Genomic DNA, 22,942 nt, shown 5'->3' with positions numbered 1-22,942 from the left:
TAGACTCATCTGTCCAAAGAACATTATTGCAGAAGTCATGGTCTTTGTCTGTGTTCGCTCTGGCAAACTTCAGTCTGGCCTTAACCTTTGCTCTCTAAGAAAAATATTTCCTCCTTGCACACCTCCCGTGAAAGTCAAACTTGTGTAGTCTCTTTCTGATAGTAGAGTCATGCACTTTCACATCAATGGTAGCCAGAGCCTGCTGTAGTTCCCATGATGACGTTTTAGGATTTTTGATGACTTCTTTGAGCATCTTGCCGTCTGCTCTGGGGCTGAATTTGCTTGGACGGCCAGACCTGGGCGTGTTAGCAGTTGTTTTGAATGTCCTCCACTTGTAAACAATTTTCCGGATAGATGGAATGGCTGATGTCAAATTCTTTTGAGATCTTTTTAAGTCCCTTACCAGACTCACAAGCAGCCAGAATCTTCTTTCTGAGGGTATCACACAGCTCTTTAGATCTCATCATGGCGCTCACTTCAACACTTCAACAGTCAGGAGCACACTAAACTAAATCTGAGGTTTAAATAAGGCAAGGCTCCTTTAAAATGCTGGTTAACGATGTACTGATAATGTGCACCTGATGTGATACACCTGTGTGTGATTTTAACCATTTTAAGTGGGATAATATGTGGGGGTGTCCTAATTTATTCCTCACCAAAAATTGCATTCTTTTTAAATTACATTTCACATGAAGTTTAAAAAGGCTTTTCTTATTTTTTTAATTGTTTAGTTATATTGTTTGAATCCCTCAGTATCATTAAAATTGGTATTAAATATCCATATGGCCAAATATATTTTAAAATATACAGGCTTTCATAGGGTGTCCTAATTTTCTCACATGACTGTATATCGTTCTGTATGTCATATCATTAACCGGTCATTTAAACCTGTAACTAAATGTATCTTTCTTTATTTTATTGATTAATTATGTTTGTATCCACTGAAAGAGTTAATCAGCCTGTGAATATGAGTTTATAATTTTCTGTGAATGGCTTTTCATGCGGTCATGTATGTGGAGGGCTCGTATATGCAGACAAAGCACTGAAAAGAGTTTGATCAGACCGGCTGCGATCATCATCCTGCTCAGAACCTAAACTTGAATGTGTGTGGTGGGAAGCTAAAGAGCTTCATACGATTTCCCAATCTGTAGTTGTACTTGAGGTCCCCCTGCAGTACAGGAAATAATTGCAACACTCGTGCCAACCATTCAGTGGGGTTTTTGTTCAGCTTTCACATGAGTCTGTATCACTGTGCTTACTGACGGCACAGAAATACCAGCCGCTGTCTTTTGGCTCCAGGTTCTTCACTGTAAATGTCCCATCATGAACCTCAGTCTTTGTGGCTGAGTATTTCTCTTTGCTGAATTTTCCAAAGTCGTGATCGTATTTTTTGGCTGTTGTCGTGAACACAATCAGTTCCATATTTTCTCCTGGCAGCTGTCTGTACCAGTACATCTGGACATAGAAAGCACCCTTGGTATGGCTGCAGTCCATTGTTGCATTATTACCCTGTTGTTCCCACAGCATGGGAGTTTGTGTGACATCCTTGGCATCAGTTAGACCTGTGTGTTTATAAATGTTTGGTTAATAATGACATTTTTTTAAAAGTACAATGTTAAACCATATATACCTTATGTAAATGAAATCTTAGTCTAATCCACCTTTCATCCAAAGAAGAAAAGTCAAACAGCTGAGCTGACCATGCTTGATGAGGTCCATGTTGTTGGAGATGCATGAGTTAATGGCAGTATGCATTTACATTGACATATAGAGTTTCAGGTGGGCGTGTCGCTGCTTTGTGCCATGCTGTGTGATCCTGAATCAAAGAGAAGTTGTGAGCATTTGTGGTGCTTGACATCCCCCTACAGTTCACGAGCTTGTGTTTATATTCCTGACTGTTAAATTCTTCAGAGGACAAGACATCTAGCATGGTGGCAGGAAACACAATTATGTGTGTGACTTTAACAATTGATCAAAATTAATTCCCTGCTTCTTCCAACGATTATAACAACGCTTAAGGTTTAATCTAAGCCAGCAACATGTCTTCAAATGGGGTCAAATCTGTCTTGAAACTCTCAAAACCTTAAGGCTAGATTTAGTTGCATACTGGCTGCAGGTGTTCAGATATTAATCTGCCTCAGAGACATTAGGTAAGGTTTTGTATTGACTTTAGTGGAGCTGTAATACTATACTGAGCCCAATGCACATGTTTCTGTCAGTCACTGAAACATTAGAAATGGTCAGGTTTGAATGTTGTTTGACATTTCCATCAGAGCTGATTTTCACTTTCACATTATCTGCGTGGTTTGGATATTCCACGTTTAGGTATCCCATGAACTTTAGAGCTTTGTGTTCATCTTGTTTGTACCAGAGAATGCAATCAACAGTTGACACATCGTGTGAACAGTGGATCTCACTGGAAACTGATTGACCGACTTTCTTAATGATGGAAGGAGGTGTTTGCAGGACATGGTAGGTGCTAGAAACTCCTGTGGGGTGAGCAGAGTGAAAAGTACAGATCACTATCATAGTGGACAGTACCTCCAATGAAGCTAGAGCTGAAGAGAGTTTGATCAGACCAGCTGTGATCATCATCCTGTTCAGAGGAACCTAAACTGAATGTGTGTGGTGGGAGGTTGAAAAGCTTCATACGATTCTGATGTGTAGTTGTACTTGAGGTCCCCCTACAGTACAGGGAATAATTGCAACACTTGTGCCAACCATTCAGTGGGGTTTTTGTTCAGCTTTCACATGAGTCTGTATCACTGTGCTCACTGACGGCACAGAAATACCAGCCGCTGTCTTTTGGCTCCAGGTCCTTCACTGTAAATGTCCCATCGTGAGCCTCAGTCTTTGTGGCTGAGTATTTCTCTTTGCTGAATTTTCCAAAGTCGTGATCATATTTTTTGGCTGTTGTTGTGAACACAATCAGTTCCATATTTTCTCCTGGCAGCTGTCTGTACCAGTACATCTGATAATAGGTAGGACCCTTGGTATGGCTGCAGTCCATTGTTGCATTATTACCCCGTTGTTCCCACAGCATGAGAGTTTGTGTGACATCCTTGGCATCAATTAGACCTGTGTGTGTAGAACAGTTTGGTTAATAATGCAGATGTTTAAGTATAAAGCCTTTAATTATGATTATTTGTTTCTGCCGTCCCTAAAATAAGTAACAGCATAAATGAGATCTCAGTACATCTCACCTTTGATCCAAAGCAGAAATACCAAAAAAGTGAGGTGACAATATATGAAAATGTCCATGTTGTAGAAGATGGGAGCACATGAATAAATGACAGTTTGAATTTATGTTGATATCAAGAGTTTCAGGTGGGAGTGTCACTGCTTTGTGGGGAGCTCTTTGATCTGTGGTATCTCTAACGTCAGTTGTGAGTATTTGTGGTCCTTGACATCCCCCTACAGTTCATTATGTGAGATTTTTGTACAGGTGTTGAGTGTGGCTGTATCGCTGTGTTCACAGACAGCACTGAAATGCAAGCCTTGATCACCTGGCACCAAATTCTTCACTATCAGTGTCCCACTGTGAGCATCACGCTTGATGGCTGAGAACCTTTTATTCATGAAGTCTGTTTCAAAGTCATTTTCAGAGCTTGCAGTAGTAAACGCCATTTGTTTCATTAGTTCTCCAGGCAGCTGTCAGTGACTTTTTTCTGAGGCTAGGTTTAGTTGCAGACTGGCTGCAGGTGTTTAGATATTAATCTGTGTCATAGACATTGGGAGAGGTTTTTGTATTGACTTCAGTTGGATCTGTAGTACTGTGCTGACTAGCAGCACAGAAATACACAGCACTGTCAGTCACTGAAACATTAGAAATGGTCAGGTTTGAATGTTTTTTGCCGTTTCCGTTAAAGCTGATTTTTCCTTTCACATCCTCCTCGGGGTAGGGAAAGTTCAGATTTAGGTATCCAAGGAACTGTGGAGCTCTGTGTTTGTCTTGTTTATACCAGAGAATCCGTTCAAAAATTGACACGTTGTGTGAACAGTGGATCTCACTGGAAACAGATTGACCAACTTTCTTAATGATGGAAGGAGGTGTTTGCAGGACATTGTAGGTGCTAGAAACTCCTGTTGGGAATAAAATAACACATGATTATTTTAGAAATGAAATTACCAGCTCTGTGATGATTTCCTGATCTTAGAATACTCACCGTTATCCCCCATCAGCTGAAAGAAAAAGAGAATGAAGACTGTGGAGATCATGTTGAACATTCCTCTCCTGTGAAGCACATCACAGTTAATGGATGACAGATATGAAACCAAAGCTTTGACTTTATCTGCAGGCTATGTGTAGATATTGTGGTTTTGGGCATGTGCAATATGTTTGCTACCTTATTTCATTTGCTGACATTTGTCTCCCCCTGGGGGTGTAAAAATCATTATCTTTCCCCTGTGTCCCCTTTGTTTGTAGTCACTTCAGCATCGATATTCCTTTTACTCATGTGAGATCAGACCACAATCATTTAAATCTGTATCTAAAGTTATCTTTCTATATTTTACTGAATCATTTAGTTTTGTATCCACTGACTGACTTGCATTTATCAACTAGTAAAAATGAGTTTGTGTAAACTATTCTTGATGCACGATTCATACGTGCAGAGGGATCATAGATGCCACTTTGTGATGAAAATGAATGTCTGTCTTATACAGATGTTGCACATTGGTCCCTGAAACGCAGAACAGAAATACAGTATCAGCTGATAAGAGGTCCCACCACAGTGCATACAGAATTCCTCATGGACTACCAGTTCTCTAGATCAAGACAGATTTGATAACATTCAAAACGCGGATTACCTGACACAAATGTTTCCAGCTTCAGAAAGGAAGTTTTTTTCAACTTGTTTGAAGTGCATAGAGAGCATTGCTAAAGCAAATTACTGTGTATTTAAAATATCATATTTAATTGAACATGAATTTAACAAACTCAAACTTGAAAGGAAGGGTAGCTGCAGGTGCTCAGGATCCCCAGCACTTTGTTGTTCTGTCAGGCAAATAAGGGAATAGGTTTTTGTACTGACTTTACAGTGAACTGCAGCACTGTGGCGTTTGGCAGCACAGAAATACACTGCACTGTCACTGAACTTTAGATTATAGATGGTGAGGGCTGACTTTTTACGGCCATCTCCGTCAAAGCTGATATTTCCACTCGGATTGCTTTCTTTATTCACGAACTGCAGGTTGACATATCCCAGGATCTCCAAAGTTTGGTGTTGGTCTTGCTTGTACCAAAGAATGACCTCATAATCTTTAATGCTGTGTGAACATTTGATTTCACTTTGAACAGATTCACCAATTCTCCTAATGATGGAAGGAGGTGTTTGGGAGAGACTTTTTGTGTCAGATGCACCTGTGGAAAAACGGTGTTTAAATACAGGAATCATTATGTTATAATCATTGTATTGTTATAATTATTGTTGTTTTCCCTACCTGTAATTTCTGGGAAGTGCAGAAAACAAAATATAGTGACCACAATGATCATTTTAAACGATTTATCTCTGCTTTCCTTTCAGTATAGTCGGTTCATCAGCTTTGGATGAGAATAGATCGCGGTTACCAGATGATGCACATGGGAGGTGTCAGCAGGTTTCTACTTCATTTCTTAAACTAGCAGTGGAAAACACTGTTGTCATTCGACAATCTGTGGGCGTGAAGATTTAATTTATTGAGGTCTGTCTCCACCTACTGGAGTGAGGGTACTGTAAATGGAGCACAAGCCATGTGGCGTTAGATTCTGGCACTCAGCCTTCTATAGAAACTGACTCGGTGTGCTGCTGATTATTAATTCAACACATGTATTCCTTTTGTTTCTTTTCAGTGGGACTGTATCTAAAACGGTAAACATTATAACTGGTGAACACAATTAATTTTATAACGATGAATTGATGTGGTTTTAGCTGATCGTTGCATCTTTGCCCTGTGTTTTCCCCTAGATTATGGAGTCTCTGTGACAGACCTGTGAGTTTAACACAAACGTTTACTACATGCGATATATATTTGACACAGTTTTCCATTGAAACACTCTGAAAACCCCTGGAACTCTTACATTATTGGGAAAAATATGAATATGTTCATCAGATTATGAATGACCTGAAGTCCACTTGAAAATGAAGAATAATCAGAGGACTACCTGTTTGATGAAAACAGTATCCATGTCCTATTGGCTGCAGGTGAGACTGTCACTATAGTTTAGAATTGATCCCACAAACACATATTTTGTGTGTGTGTACAGTGGGATGCAAAAGTCTGGGTAACCTTGTTAATAGTCCTTATTTTCCTGTTTTGGTTGTTACAATAAAAAATGTCAGTTAAATATATCATATAGGAGACACACACAGTGATATTTGAGAAGTGAAATGAAGTTTATTGGATTTACAGAAAGCCCAATGGATTTATTTTGCCAAATGGATCATCATGGCATTGCCGTATTGGTCCATTTGATCGACCTTTGTTTTTATTATTTATTTTATTTTCAGTTGTTACAGACGGGACAGACATGAGTGAGGGATAGGAAAGGGAGAAAGAAAGAGGAAGGAAAAGAAAAACAGAAGGGGAGAGGGACAGTGAGAAGGGAGGGGAGAAAAAAATCTCCTGGATCACCTGTTGAGAGAAAATACGTGTTGTTTTCATTTAATTCTTGTTTTCATTCAAATACTGTTCTTTTCATTCAAATTCTGTTGTTTTCATTCTAATTCCGTTTTCATTCATTCTTTTTTGTTTTCATTCAAATCTGTTTCATTCTATTCTTTTCATTTCATTTTAATTCGTTGTTTTCATTCAAATTCTGTGTTTCATTCTAATCTTTTTTCATTCAAATTCTATTGTTTGTTCTCAAATTCTGTTCTTTTCATTCAATTCCGTTGTTTTCATTCAAATCTCGATTCTTTCATTCTAATACTGTTTTTTCATTCAAATTCGTTCTTTTCATTCAAATTCCATTCTTTTGATTCTAATTCTTTTGTTTTCATTCAATCTGTTCTTTTCATTTAATTCTGTTGTTTTCATTCAAATTCTCTTTTTCATTCTAATTCTTTTTTTCATTCAAATTCGTTGTTTTCATTCAAATTCCATTGTTTTGATTCAAATTCTGTCTTTCATTTAATTCCATTGTTTTCATTCAAATTCTGTTCTTTCATTCTAATATTTTCTTTTCATTTAATTCCTGTTTTCATTCAAATTCCGTGCTTTCATTCTAATGCTTTTGTTTTCATTCAAATTGCATTTTTCATTCAAATTCATTCTTTTGATTCTAATTCTTTTGTTTTCATTCAAAATCTGTTCTTTTCATTCAATTCGTTGTTTTCATTCTAATTCGTTTGTTTTTCATTCAAATGCTGTTCTTTTCATTCTAATTCTTTGTTTTCATTCAAATCTTTCTTTTCATTCAAATTCCTGTTTTCATTCTATTTTTTTTGTTTTCATTCAAATTCGTTCTTTTCATTCAATTCTGTTTTTCATTCAAATTCTGTTCTTTTCATTCTAATTCTTGTTTGCTCTCAATTCTGTTCTTTTCATTCACATTCCGTTGTTTTCATTCAAATTCGATTCTTCTCATTCTAATTCTGTTCTTTTCATTTTAATTCCGTTCTTTTCATTCAAATTCCGGTGCTTCAATTCAATTTTTTTTGTTTTCATTGAAATTCCGTTATTTTCATTCTTATTCCGTTGTTTTCATTCAAATTCTTTTGTTTTTATTCCAATGCTGTTCTTCTCATTCTAATTCTACTCTTTTTTTCCATTCAAATTCCATTGTTTTCATTCAAAATCTGTTGTTTTTATTTAAGTTCCTCAAAATCCCATAATACACAAATAAGGATTTATACAATACATGGATATGACATGAAACTAGCTGCTCGTGTGCTGCAGGTGGCTGGTCTCGAGATAGTGTTGGGCACAGAGCATGACTGGGCCATGATGCTGTCCCTGTCTCTCATCCCGGCCCTCACACAGTATGTGATCCTACCCTTCTGTCCTGAGAGTCCCCGCTATCTGCTCATCAACCGGCAAGAAGAAATCAAGGCCAAAAGTGGTAGGTTCCACTCACTGGACTTACTGTTCATATCGTTTAATAAATCATCCTCTCTCTAAAGAGATTACTCTTTTGTATTATGATATATTAAAAGAGATGAATTCATTTGTATGACATTCTCAAGTTGGTTCCAGAAGTTAAAATGCAGAAATGGTTTACTATGGTTTACTATCCCAGCTTTGTGGATTTCACCTAAACATCCCCTTAGAATATGTTGAAAGGTGTTTCTTTAATCCTGCAGCCCTGCTGAGGCTGAGAGGCAGAGCAGAAAATGTATTTGCTGAGCTGGAAGAAATGAAAGAGGAAGCTGCTCACACACAGAGTCGTGTCACCATCCAGGATTTCTTCAAGAAACGCAGCTACAGGCAACCGATCATTATTGTCCTGATTGTTAGCCTGGGAAGCCAGCTCTCTGGATTCAATGCGGTCAGTGATAAAATCCTCTTAATCTGAAAAATATTTCTCTGACATATATTTCTCTTTTTCTATGTGTTGAAATAGATGAAGTAAAAGCTCCTGGCCTCAACTTTAGCTTGACCTTTTTCCTTGGTGTCATGCTATGGTAACCTAACTCTGAAAGACACCAACAAACTGATGCAAAATATGAACTGATCAGGCAAACTGATCAGGTTAAGCTGCTATTTACCAGTCTCTCTGTACCTGACAGCTGCAGAGACTGGCCAGTTCCATCTCACATGAAGACACCCATCCCTTTTGTGGGGATTTTTAGCTTCTTTCCTCTGGATGGAAAGGAGGCTTACTCACTTTTGGAGGCTGCCTCAAGGAGTACTTGGCATTTCTACATTGGCTTCTTTTCTTTTTCAGTTTTGCACACTTGCTGTAACCCTGAGAAGAGCTTGAGGCAATATCTCAACCCTAAAAAAAACCCATTGAAATATTTCTCAGTTACTCACTAAACTAAACTAAATTCCTGTGCTTTTCTTCCAGATAATCAACTATTCCACCAAAATGTTTCAGGCCAAGTTTGACCAGGCCAAATATCTCACACTGGGTGTTGGGGCCGTCAATCTGACGTTCACTTTGGTAGCAGTAAGTACAAACCAAGTGCTGATCCTTTATATTGCAGTTCAGTGTGTTTTTGAATGCGAAACGATATTATTTCTTATATTTAATAGGTTGCTCAATATAATCAGTAAATCAGCTGTGCCCTATTTTGTTGATTTTGTCACAGAAAGCATGAAGTTTTGTCATTATTTCTTCATGAATGGTTTAACAGCATGAACCAGAAAAGGGATAGTGTTGCATTTTAATACCAGTGTGTTGTTTTTTCCTCTCCAGTTCTTCCTGATGGAGAGGGCAGGGAGGAGGCGGTTGCTCCTGACTGGTTTCATCTCCATAGCAGTGTGCAACTTAATCATGACCGTAGTCGATTCTGTCCTGGTAAAATCATCTATGTGTGGTTGTTTCCATTTGTGCAGAAAAAAGTTATGTGCTGGTTTTGAATGTATATCCAACTTCTGCAAACCGTGGAACCCGATCTTATGACATGATTAAATGGATAATATGAAAAATAAACCATGGCATAGCTTGGAGGATGTTTGAAAAGGAAGCTTCAAGTTTAAACAATAGAGAGAAAGACACCATCTACATGTTAACCTAACAGAATTTTCTACATGTCTACATGACTAACCTACAACCATCCTTCCAATTTATTATTTTACTGTGTAGCATCTGGTCCCAGAACTCAGAAGCCTACAAGTGCTGCTGGTTTTCTGCCTGACTTCAGCCTATGAGCTGGGCCCAGGTCCGATCTCCTGGTTCATTGCTGCCGAGCTGTTCGACCAGTCTGGCAGACCTATAGCCATGGCTTTCAGTAGCCTGCTCAACTGGGGAGGGAAGTTTGTTCTGGCACTTCTCTTTCCTCCATTACTGGTGCGTAACATTTATACCGTTGGCCTGCATGCTGTATGACCAAGCAAGACTTCAGGGGAAACTTTAAAGGTGGATTTCTTGTTTGCTTTTGTGAGTTTGCTTACACCTCAGAGAAATAGCTGTTAAATACAGGCTATAAATCTGCTCCATCTGTTATACTGCACATCTGTATCTATAGCAAAACATATAAATCTATTGCTAAATCCTTTAAATCCAGCTTGAAATAATGTAATAAGTAATTAAATTACAGTTAACAAAAGAAGCATCTGTTCCCTATAGTGCAGCAGAAACGGCAGCCAACATGAAATTAAGACCAGTGAACCAAATCAATACCTTTTGTATTTGCTTTCTTTCCTTCTCTTTTTAACATTGTTTTGCTCTTGTGGTATGAGATTCCCATCTCAAGTGACCATTCCTAGGTAATCAGAGGTCAAATAAAAACATTAAAAAAAGGATTCTTGTCTGTCTGTCTCACACAGAAAATCTGTGGTGCTTATGTCTACCTCCTTTTTATGATCGTGGCTCTGCTCGCCTTCACCTTCACCTGGATTCGCCTCCCGGAAACAAAGGGTCGTACATTTGATGACATCGCAGAGGAGTTCAGAGGAGCAGAGGGCATCCCGTTGCACAATAAGACTGTATTCAACACTTTCACCTGAGCAACGTGTCAGTTTTGATTGATGCTGGTCAATAATCAGTGTGTAATGAGTCAATTCAATTTAAAGCAACAAAAAATATGCTAGAAAACTGTTTTGAATATAAATCTGGTGCTCACAGCATTGAAAATTTACTTTTAAATAACAAATCTTTAACACAAAACAAGAAAACCACAAACGCCAAACCATCTTATCAATGCAATTGCTGTTACTCAAAGCACGCACAGATATTATTTATGCAAAGACATTTTAATACTCAGAGCTCAAAAATGATAATTATTCAAACTCAGAGCACCAAAATGTAAGTCCATTAGGTACAGGTTCTGACTCTTACTTTTACCTTACTTCTTTAGGCTCTCCAGCAAAACGACACTAAAAAAATGATATTAAAAGTAGATTATAGTTTATATTTATCCTGCATGTATGAGGCATTTTGTGGTCATTGTGTTGTTATTTTGTAAAAGCACTAGGGGGAGATTGTGGGAATAGTGGAAAAAGTTTGCAACACATTCTTTGCATAGTTTATAGCTTGTAAAAACGCTGGATTTATTTCCACACCATCAACCAAGCCTCTTTTTTTAATTTTAACACACAAGTGTACCGTGACACACTGCCTGGCAAACAAGAAAGTTAGAACACTTCCAGCATGTCCAAAATGTTTAACAGAGTTCTTGTAACTTCTTTCCCTCTTGTTATTTCCATAAATCTGCTAGTTATATCGTAACTTAATATCAGGTAGCAAATGAGATTATTGTAATTCTTAAAAATGGTTTTGTAGTGAGCCAATTAGATGTTTTTGCTTATCTAAAAATTGTACTTTTAAATGTTCAGCCTAGTTTAAGGCACCATCTGTACCTGATCTCCTATGGAGCCTTTCTTAGTTGGATTCTCAGCGGTGCAGCCTTACAATTCATTATTTGTGTGCAAAATCTCACATGTCTCTGAATTGTGTATATTTGTAATATGCCTGAAAACCAACCACAGCTCTGAGGATAAATATGTGATCCAACACGATCCACTTTGACTCGCAGGAACTGCAGAGGGAGTGAGACCAGGAGATTAGAGGACAAGTTTGGCTTTTAAAACAGCAGGGGGTCAGAATAAAATGGAAATGAATAATGCTGTACTTGTCTATTCAAAGTCAGTTTCTAATAACTCAAAAACAGAGCCAGAACTCAGTCAGCTTGTAAAGGATGTGTTCTCATTTGTCTATGGACAGCTTGTTTTATCTTTTTAGACACACAAGCAAAGTCCACAGAGACTATGATTTAAAAGGCAGATCGACCGAGCAGGGTGTTTAGAAAACAACATTCAGGATTTCATTCCATTTTCCAACACTTTGTGTAAAAATATGTAAACAGCGCCATCTACTGGACCAAACCGTCTCTTTTAGTTATTAATCCATAAACTACATGCAGATATATGTTGGTAAATGACTTAAGTGGCTTTAGTTAGTGGTGCAGCAAAGAGGAGACAACTGATCAAGTGGACAGCACGGTGAAAGGGAGACAGGAAACAGTTTTCACACTGCTATGTATAGCTTTTGTAAATAAAAAAACAACAACAATACTGTATTGTTATAATAAATGAGTGTATTAAAAAACTGCAATATCAAGTAATTTTCTCTGATAACCCATCCTGACAAAAACAAAAAAGGAAGATTGAATCCATGAAGCCATGCATTTGTTTTGCTTGAGGATATTATTAAAAATACCTTCACCACCCTTTCAACTGATCCTATTTAGTCACTGTGATTTGAGTAAAACACAGAAGGACTGCTGTGTAAACTTTTATTTCACAGCTAGAAAACCCATAGCAACATAAAAGTAACAGCAGACAGTATTTATTTATTTTTTAATTACAAGATATTAGTTTCTTTTTTATGAATTTCGAATGATAACATAAGTAAAATGGCTTTGATGGACTGTAGGGGGAACCAGAGTACCAATTATATTACATCTGCAGTTGGACTGAAAGTCTTGCTACATATAGAGCAGTTCCTCAGAATCTGGGGACAATATAATCTAGAGGGACAGTCTCACCAGCAGCTTTACATATCTCTGTACCTACAGTATAGATGATGCTGACACCTTTTGTCCAACAGAACATGAATACAGTTCTCAACAAAGTCATCCTCGGATTATTCTTTATTTTAAAGTGGGATTCAGGTAATCTGCAGTCTGATCAACATTTTTAATGTTTTTGCAGTTGTTGTGAATGTTTTGTTTTCAGAGTGTTTCAATGTAAAACTGTGCTACATATAAAAGGTTGCGTGCGGTAATATCTTCTGTTAAACTCGCAGGTGATGGGAGTGATGTCACCCAGACCTCCATGATTTGGAAAAAACAGGATGAGGATGCAACAATAAACTGCAACCACACAAAGGATTATACTTATTCTCAGATGTATTGGTACAGACAGCTGCCTGGAGAAACGATGAAACTCGTTGTGTTCACAAGTACAGCAAAACCTGATCATGATTTTGGAAATTTCAGCAGGGAGAAATTCGCAGCCACCAAGCCTGACGCTTACACTGGGACGTTCACAGTGAAGGATCTGGAGCCTACAGATAAAGGCTTGTATTTCTGTGCTGTGAGCAAACACAGTGATACAGATGCACCAAGTAGCTGAACAAAAACCCCACCACACTGTCACAAAGTCTTACCTACTAATCTCCTCTACTGTGGTACCCACCACACAATACATGCACCTGCAGCTTTTTATCTGTGACAGTTATTCTTTATATTCTGACTTTATAAATCAAAAACATGTCTCTATAGCTTTTAATTGTACAAGACAAAAAGACAAATGTATGATATTTGTGCCTTAAATGTATGAAAGAGAAATAATTAGCAAGTGTTTAAAATTGTAAATGCTTTACTATATGATAGTTAAAGTGTCCACTTCTGGTCATGTTAACCTTTTTTTTTCAGATCCAGTCAAACTAAAATAAAATAAAAGGAGATCCACTGAGCTGAATAATCAGCCACACTAGTTAGTTTCTAAAGAAAGAGGAATCTACTTCATTTGCAGTGCCCTTACCACAGTAGGTGGAGACAGACCTCAATAAATGAAATAATCACTTGCACAGACTGTCGTATGATGACAGCACTTTTCTCTTCTAGTTAAAGCAATGACGTAGACAACTCCTTACACCTCCTATGGTCATCATCTGGTAACAGCGATCTATTCTCATCTACAGCTGGTGAACCAACTATACTGAAAGGATCGCTAGCTTGAATTGTTTAAGATGATCGTTGTGGTTTCTATACTTTGTTTTCTTAACTTTCCAGGAATTACAGGTAGGAAAATGACAATGATAACAATACAATTCAAATTTAATGATTTCTGTGTTTAAACTCTTGTGTACTTTTACACAGGTGATGCGAAAAAGTGTCTACCAAACACCTCCTTCCATCATTAGGAGAATTGGTGAATCTGTTCAAAGTGAAATCAAATGTTGACATAGCATACCAAATTATCAGGTCATTCTCTGGTACAAACAAGACCAACATCAAACTTTGGAGATTCTGGGAAATCTCAACATCCAGGTGGCAAAAAAAAGAAAATCTGAGTGGAAATATCAGCTTTGATGGAGATGGCCGTAAAAAGTCAGCCCTCACCATCTATAATCTAAAGTTAAATGACAGTGCAGTGTATTTCTGTGCTGCCAAACGCCACAGTGCTGCAGTTCACTGTAAAGTCAGTACAAAAACCCTTTCTCTTATCTGCCCAACACACCAAAAAAAGCCTTAAGGCTCCTGAGCACCTCACAGCTAACTTCTTTCAGGATCTACAGTATCTAGGATACCTCAATCTGGATTATTCAAACACTGAGGACAATGTGCAAAGGGAAAATCAGCTTTAATGGAAATTGCAAAAACATTCAGCTGCACATTCAAGATGCAAATTTCCTTTTCCACTCCATCCCAAATGTTCTCTATGTGACTGAAATCTGGTGACTGTGGAGGTCATTTTAGTACAGTCAGCTCTTTGTGATATTCAAGAAACCAGTTTAAGACCATCTGTTCAAAGTCACTTTTCTTCCCCATTCTGATGCTGATTGATTTGAACTTCAGCAGTTTGTCACAACCAGGTCAACATGCTTAATCCAACTGAGCTTCTGCCATGTGATTGAATTTTATTGAGTAACACTCCCACCTGAAACTCCTCATGTAACCACCTCTAATAGTTTTGTTCCAACAGAACACTGAGAACTTGATCACAAAGAAACAAGACTGCTGAGGGTATCAGGTAATTAAAAAACATGTATAATGTAAATCCATATTAATATAATTTATGTTTTCAACTTGAATGTATAATTTAAATTCTTTCAAGAGCTTTATGATGGCAAATAATCGTGAATGCTTGTGAAAATTAACACATTCACATGATAACTTTTACCATTACACACAGGCTGATCTCATGGGAGTGATGTCACCCAGATCTCGTTTGCTATGGAAAAACAAGAATGATAATGCAACAATAAACTGCAGCCATACAAAGGGTGTTAGCCGTTTTCAGATGTATTGGTACAGACAAAACAAAACAGAGATTGTGACCCCCTAAGATGATGTGTTATTGGCTCATTTTCAAACTTTAATAGCTGTTATAATCATTGGAAGAAACATAATATTAATTACCCTCCATAAAAAACAAGCAAACATGCATATATGGTTTACAAGCTGTATCCGTTTTCTTGTTAATAATTTAAAATATCTGAACTTTTAAACAATGATCAAAAATGCTACATATTCTAAAATCTGTTTTCCTCAGCCCTCATCTTGTATTGTTATTGGAAGTGATGACCTGTAGGGGGACCAACAGTATATATACTCCACTCTACACTTCAGCTTCACTAAGCAACACTCCCACCAGAAGTTTGTCACACGTCTGTCTCAAACTGGTCTTGTAAAAAACATGATGAACAAACGAGGCTGCCTCATTTTAAACTTTTTGCTGTGGGTATCAGGTAATTCGCAGTAAACTCTTTTATTATACCAATTCAACTCAAACTATTTCACATTTTGAAACAACTTATTTAAATTGACAGTTATTAAGAAATTTTGGATAACAAAACACTTTTTTAATGCTAAAAATAGTAGAAAGGAAAAAAGAAACCTATAATAATGTGCATCGTTACAGGTCGAACATATGGAAGTGATGTCAACCAGGCCTCCATGCTTTGGAAAAACCAGGGTGAAGATGCAACTCTAAACTGCAGCCATACCAAGAATGTAGAGTTTTACCAAATGTACTGGTACAGACAGCTGCCTGGAGAACCAATGAAACAAATGGTTTACACTATCCCAAACGCCGAACCTGACTTTGAGCCAGACTTCAGGGATGAAAAATTCTCAGTAACAAAGCCTGACGCTCACAGTGGGACACTGACAGTGAAGAATTTGGTGCCAGGAGATCAAGGCTTGTATTTCTGTGCTGTCAGTATTCACAGTGATACAGTCACACTCAACACCTGTACAAAAACTCCAGATCATGAACTGTAGGGGGATGTCAAGGACCACAAATACTCACAACTGAACGTTGATTCATCATGTGAATAGTGACACCACAGATAACAGGATGACAGAGCTCCACACAGAGCAGTGACACTCCCACCTGCAACTCTGTATGTCAACATAAAGTGCCACGTGGTTCCCACCTGCAGCTAGACTGAAAATGATGATATGTATAGAGCAGCTCATGGGATCACATCACACACTGTAGTGACAGTCTCACCTGCAGCTCTTCACATGCTGACACCTTCTCTCAAGTAGAACATGGATATTGTTTTTATTAAACAGCTTGTCTTCGGATTATGCTTCATCTTAAAGAGGACTTCAGGTGATTTACATGTTTAGCAATATTTCCATGTTTTAGCCATCACCGAGAGTTATTCAGGTGTTTTCAGAGTGTTTCAATGTAAAACTGTGCTACATATAAAAGGTTGCGTGCGGTAATATCTTCTGTTAAACTCGCAGGTGATGGGAGTGATGTCACCCAGACCTCCATGATTTGGAAAAAACAGGATGAGGATGCAACAATAAACTGCAACCACACAAAGGATTATACTTATTCTCAGATGTATTGGTACAGACAGCTGCCTGGAGAAACGATGAAACTCGTTGTGTTCACAAGTACAGCAAAACCTGATCATGATTTTGGAAATTTCAGCAGGGAGAAATTCGCAGCCACCAAGCCTGACGCTTACACTGGGACGTTCACAGTGAAGGATCTGGAGCCTACAGATAAAGGCTTGTATTTCTGTGCTGTGAGCAAACACAGTGATACAGATGCACCAAGTAGCTGAACAAAAACCCCAGCACACTGTCAGTGCAAAGTTTTAACTAATCTCCTCTACTGTGGTACCCACCACACAATACATGCACCTGCAGCTTTTTATCTGTGACAGTTATTCTTTATATTCTGACTTTATAAATCAAAAACATGTCTCTATAGCTTTTAATTGTACAAGACAAAAAGACAAATGTATGATATTTGTGACTAAATGTATGAATAGAGAAAATAAGAAGTACTCAGAATTACTGTAAATGTTCTACCGTGTAATAATTAAAGTGCTCACTTCTGGTCATGTTTACCGTTTTAGATCCAGCTAACTGAAACTGAATAAAAGGAATCGATTTAGCTAAATTAATAATCAGCCACACTGTGAGCCTGTTGCTGTATAAAGTCTGAGCCACAGCATCCAACTCCATTTAATCCACTAGGTGGAGACAGAGTTCAATAAATGAAACCATCACTTTCACAGACTGTCTTATGAAGATTCTGCTGCTCAGCTATGACGTGCAATGACACAAACAACTGCAGACACCTCCTCAGGTTATCTGTTACCAGCGATTTATTGTCATCCACAGCTGATGAACTGACAATACGCAAAAGGACAGATAGCTTAAATTGTTTGACATGATTGCTGTGGTCTCTATATTTTGTTTTCTTCACTTGCCAGAAATGACAGGTAGGGAAAACAACAATACTAATGATAAAACACATAATGTATTGTTAAAGATTTCTGTATTTAATGTCATTTCTTTGCTTTTCCACAGGGGCATCTGACACAAAACGTGCCAACCAAACACCTCCATCCATCATTAAGAGAATTGGTGAATCTGTTGAAAGTGAAATCAAATGTTCACACAGCATACCAGGTTATCAGGTCATTCTCTGGTACAAGCAAGATGAAAAAGGAGTCCTACAATTTCTGGGATACCTAAATCTGGAATTTCCAAACATTGAGGATGATGTCAAAGGGAAAATCAGCTTTGATGGAGATGGCCAAAAATATTCAAACCTGGCCATTTCTGATGTTTCAGTGACTGACAGTGCCGTGTATTTCTGTGCTGCTAGTCAGCACAGTACTACAGATTCCACTGAAGTCAATACAAAAACCTCTCCTAATGTCTCTGACAGATTCATATCTGAACACCTGCTGCCAGTCTGCAACCAAATCCAGACATTGAAAAAAATGACAGACTAACCGATGAAATTTGATCCCCTTTGAAGTCACATTTGAAGCTCAATTAAATCCTTAAGATTTCCTTTAATTGGTGAAAGCAGCAACAAATTAATTATGTTCACTGACAGAACACTGACATGCAATTCCTATAATCAAGCTGGACCAGTTTCCTTGTCAAGAATTGTCAGCCAGAGAAAATAAAAAAATAAAAAACAATCAAAAAAATACAACATGTTCTAAAATCCAGCTTCCTCAGTCATCATATGTTGTTGTTAATGGAAATCATGACCTGTAGGCAGACCAGCAGCATCACATATGCTTGCATCTACATCCGGAGTGACAATTTCATTGAGCAACACTCCCGCCTCCAACTCTTCATACAACTGTCTCAAACAGGTCATGCCAAACAGAACGTGGACATCTTCATCATGAGCAAACGACGTCGCCTCATATTTTTATTCTTATTGCTGTGGGTATCAGGTAATTCCCAATAAACTTTATAATACAAATTCAACTTAAACCATTTCATGTTTTTAAACAATTTATTTTAATCGTCTGTCATTTTGTTTTAAGAGATTTAGGATAACAAAAAATATGTAATGCTTAGTAGAAATGAACAACTGATCATGATCGCTTCTATTGTTACACACAGGTCTAACTGATGGGGGGGAAGTCAAGCAGACCTCCATGCTCTGGAAAAACCAGGGTGATAATGTATCTATAGAATGCAGTCATACCTATGGCAGTAGCTATTTCCAAATGTACTGGTACAGACAGCTGCCTGGAGAACTAATGAAACAAATGGTTTTTACTACTGCAAACTCCCAACCTGACTTTGAACCAGACTTCAGGGATGAAAAATTCTCAACCATCAAGCGTGACGCTCACAGTGGGACACTGATAGTGAAGAATTTGGTGCCAGGAGATCAAGGCTTGTATTTCTGTGCTGTCAGTATGCACAGTGATACAGCCACACTCAACACTCGTACAAAAACTCCAGATCATAAACTGTAGGGGGATGTCAAGGACCACAAATACTCACAACTGAACGTGGATTCATCGTGTGAAAGGTGACACCACAGATAACAAGATGACAGAGCTCCACACAGAGCAGTGACACAACCACCTGCAACCCTTCATAGCAATATAAATTCATACTGTCATTTATTCGTGTTTCAAAGACTACTACAACACAGACATTATCAAACACGTTCACCTCTATTGTTTGATGCTTCTGCTATGGATGAGAGGTGACTTTGACTAAGGTCCCATCTAGAGCGTTCAGTATTTCAGGACCTTTTGCATTACTTGTTTTTTCTGCAAAAAACTAAAACAGTATAGGATAACAGCTCTTTGAGATTCATGCACTTCCACAACTTTGTGACAGCAGAAACCTGGCCATTTCTAATGTTTCTGTGACTGACAGTGCTGTGTATTTCTGTGCTGCTAGTCAGCACATAAATACAGATTCCACTGAAGTCAATACAAAAACCTCTTCTAATCTCTCTGACAGATTCATATCTGAACACCTGCTGCCAGTCTGCAACTAAATCTAGACTTTGAAAAAAAGAGACTGACTAATTGAACAAGTTTGATCCCCTTTGAAGTCACATTTCAGGCTCAATTAAATCCTTAAGATTTGCTTTAATTGGTGAAAGCAGCAACAAATTAATTATGTTCACTGACAGAACACTGACATGCAATTCCTATAATCAAGCTGGACCAGTTTCCTTGTCAAGAATTGTCAGCCAGAGAAAATAAAAAAATAAAAAACAATAAAAAAATAAAATGTTCAAACCAGACTTTTCCTCAGTCATCATATGTTGTTGTTAATGGAAATCATGACCTGTAGGCAGACCAGCAGCATCACATATGCTTGCATCTACATCCGGAGTGACAATTTCATTGAGCAACACTCCCGCCTCCAACTCTTCATACAACTGTCTCAAACAGGTCATGCCAAACAGAACGTGGACATCTTCATCATGAGCAAACGACGTCGCCTCATATTTTTATTCTTATTGCTGTGGGTATCAGGTAATTCCCAATAAACTTTATAATACAAATTCAACTTAAACCATTTCATGTTTTTAAACAATTTATTTTAATCGTCTGTCATTTTGTTTTAAGAGATTTAGGATAACAAAAAATATGTAATGCTTAGTAGAAATGAACAACTGATCATGATCGCTTCTATTGTTACACACAGGTCTAACTGATGGGGGGGAAGTCAAGCAGACCTCCATGCTCTGGAAAAACCAGGGTGATAATGTATCTATAGAATGCAGTCATACCTATGGCAGTAGCTATTTCCAAATGTACTGGTACAGACAGCTGCCTGGAGAACTAATGAAACAAATGGTTTTTACTACTGCAAACTCCCAACCTGACTTTGAACCAGACTTCAGGGATGAAAAATTCTCAGCCACAAGACTGACGCTCACAGTGGGACACTGATAGTGAAGAATTTGGTGCCAGGAGATCAAGGCTTGTATTTCTGTGCTGTAGTATGCACAGTGATACAGCCACACTCAACACTCGTACAAAAACTCCAGATCATGAACTGTAGGGGGATGTCAAGGACCACAAATACTCACAACTGAACGTGGATTCATCGTACCAATTCAACTCAAACTTCTTAATGTTTTGAAACAATTTATTTCAACTTACAGTTATTTTGTTCCAGGAAATTCTGGATTACTAAAAATCTTTAATGCTGTACAAGTAGAAATGAACAATATTTGAAATTATAACTTTTATCATTACATACAGGTCAAACCTGTGGAAGTGATGCCAACCAGATTTCCATGTTATGGAAAAAAGAGAATGAAGATGCAACTATACACTGCAGCCATATCAAGGGCAGTAGCTATTACCAGATGTACTGGTACAGACAGCTGCCTGGAGAACTAATGAAACAAATGATGTTTCTGTGCTGTCAGTGAGCACAGTGATACAGCCACACTCAACACCTTTACAAAAACTCCAGATCATGAACTGTAGGGGGATGTCAAGGACCACAAATACTCACAACTGAACGTTGATTCATCGTGTGAATGGTGACACCACAGACAACAGGATCACAGAGCTCTCTCTTCACCACAACAGATCAGTACAGTGTCCACATCACTGCAGTCGGCGCTTCAACCTGTCTGTCAGCCTCATGCTCCTCCCTCCCCTCACTTGTGAACAAGACTCTCCACCTGGGGTAGTGACTCTGACCCTCTGTGGGTACATCACCATTTTGCAGGTCTTGCACTTGGAGGCGCTGATTCTCATTCCCGGTGTTTCACACTTGGCCTTGAACATCTGCAGTGCCAGCTGCAACAGTTGAAGTCTTGGCTAAGCCATTTACAGACTTAAGGGGGACCCTAAATGACATTTACAATCCCATCCACAATTAGAAAGTATGTATATATACACACATATGCACATACAGTTTGAGCAACCTTGTTAATAGTCATTATTTTCGTTGGTTGTTACAATAAAAAAATGTCAGTTAAATATATCATATAGGAGACACACACAGTGATATTTGAGAAGTGAAATGAAGTTATTGGATTTACAAAAGTGTGCAATAATTGTTTAAACAAAATCAGGCAGGTGCATAAATTTGGGCACTGTTGTCATTTTATTGATTCCAAAACCTTTAAACTAATTATTGGAACTCAAATTGGCTTGGTAAGCTCAGTGACCCCTGACCTACATACACAGGTGAATCCAATAATGAGAAAGAGTATTTAAGGGGGTCAATTGTAAGTTTCCCTCCTCTTTTAATTTTCTCTGAAGAGTAGCAACATGGGGGTCTCAAAACAACTCTCAAATGACCTGAAGACAAAGATTGTTCACCATCATGGTTTAGGGGAAGGATACAGAAAGCTGTCTCAGAGATTTAAGCTGTCTGTTTCCACAGTTAGGAACATATTGAGAAAATGGAAGACCACAGGCTCAGTTCAAGTTAAGGCTCGAAGTGGCAGACCAAGAAAAATCTCGGATAGACAGAAGCGACGAATGGTGAGAACAGTCAGAGTCAACCCACAGACCAGCACCAAAGACCTACAACATCATCTTGCAGCAGATGGAGTCACTGTGCATCGTTCAACCATTCGGCGCACTTTACACAAGGAGATGCTGTATGCGAGAGTGATGCAGAGGAAGCCTTTTCTCCGCCCACAGCACAAACAGAGCCGCTTGAGGTTTGCTAAAGCACATTTGGACAAGCCAGCTTCATTCTGGAATAAGGTGCTGTGGACTGATGAAACTAAAATTGAGTTATTTGGGCATAACAAGGGGCGTTATGCATGGAGGAAAAAGAACACAGCATTCCAAGAAAAACACCTGCTACCTACAGTAAAATATGGTGGTGGTTCCATCATGCTGTGGGGCTGTGTGGCCAGTGCAGGGACTGGGAATCTTGTCAAAGTTGAGGGACACATGGATTCCACTCAGTATCAGCAGATTCTGGAGACCAATGTCCAGGAATCAGTGACAAAGCTGAAGCTGGATCTTTCAACAAGACAACGACCCGAAACACTGCTCAAAATCCACTAAGGCATTCATGCAGAGGAACAAGTACAACGTTCTGGAACGGCCATCTCAGTCCCCAGACCTGAATATTATTGAAAACCTGTGGTGTGAGTTAAAGAGAGCTGTCCATGCTCGAAGCCATCAAACCTGAATGAACTAGAGATGTTTTGTAAAGAGGAATGGTCCAAAATACCTTCAACCACAATCCAGACTCTCATTGGAACCTACAGGAAGCGTTTAGAGGCTGTAATTTCTGCAAAAGGCGGATCTACTAAATATTGATTTCATTTCTTTTTTTGTGGTGCCCAAATTTATGCACCTGCCTGATTTTGTTTAAACAATTATTGCACA

The 22,942-nt window shown here is 38.4% G+C and overlaps 1 protein-coding gene and 4 gene segments (V, D, J or C); 2 read left to right on the top strand and 3 right to left on the bottom strand.

The window, feature by feature from the left end:
- Nucleotides 1-1,222: 1,222 nt before the first annotated feature.
- Nucleotides 1,223-1,725, bottom strand: LOC121815298. The segment is given in 2 exon segments: nucleotides 1,223-1,562; nucleotides 1,662-1,725. Coding segments are annotated over 2 exon segments (396 nt in total).
- A 962-nt stretch (nucleotides 1,726-2,687) lies between these two features.
- On the bottom strand, nucleotides 2,688-3,342 carry LOC121815299. The segment is given in 2 exon segments: nucleotides 2,688-3,078; nucleotides 3,204-3,342. Coding segments are annotated over 2 exon segments (396 nt in total).
- Nucleotides 3,343-3,712: 370 nt separating this feature from the next.
- LOC121815302 lies at nucleotides 3,713-4,240 on the bottom strand. The segment is given in 2 exon segments: nucleotides 3,713-4,083; nucleotides 4,167-4,240. Coding segments are annotated over 2 exon segments (432 nt in total).
- Nucleotides 4,241-7,789: 3,549 nt separating this feature from the next.
- On the top strand, nucleotides 7,790-12,376 carry LOC121815300 (solute carrier family 2, facilitated glucose transporter member 1-like). Its single transcript, XM_042225589.1, has 6 exons — nucleotides 7,790-8,041; nucleotides 8,283-8,467; nucleotides 8,990-9,091; nucleotides 9,341-9,442; nucleotides 9,731-9,934; nucleotides 10,414-12,376. Exons 1-6 carry the CDS (start codon nucleotides 7,852-7,854, stop codon nucleotides 10,591-10,593), a joined length of 963 nt encoding a protein of 320 aa, XP_042081523.1. The 5' UTR covers nucleotides 7,790-7,851; the 3' UTR covers nucleotides 10,594-12,376.
- Nucleotides 12,377-18,094: 5,718 nt separating this feature from the next.
- LOC121815306 lies at nucleotides 18,095-19,551 on the top strand. The segment is given in 2 exon segments: nucleotides 18,095-18,544; nucleotides 18,717-19,551. Coding segments are annotated over 2 exon segments (579 nt in total).
- The last annotated feature ends 3,391 nt before the right edge of the window (nucleotides 19,552-22,942 follow it).

Source organism: Haplochromis burtoni, unplaced genomic scaffold (assembly GCF_018398535.1).
Source record: "Haplochromis burtoni strain Fernald_Lab_line unplaced genomic scaffold, NCSU_Asbu1 Contig_176, whole genome shotgun sequence".
In the NCBI taxonomy this organism is placed as follows: Eukaryota; Metazoa; Chordata; class Actinopteri; order Cichliformes; family Cichlidae; genus Haplochromis; species Haplochromis burtoni.
The sequence above is the reverse complement of the archived record's forward strand: the minus strand, read 5'-3'. Positions and strand labels throughout refer to the sequence as shown.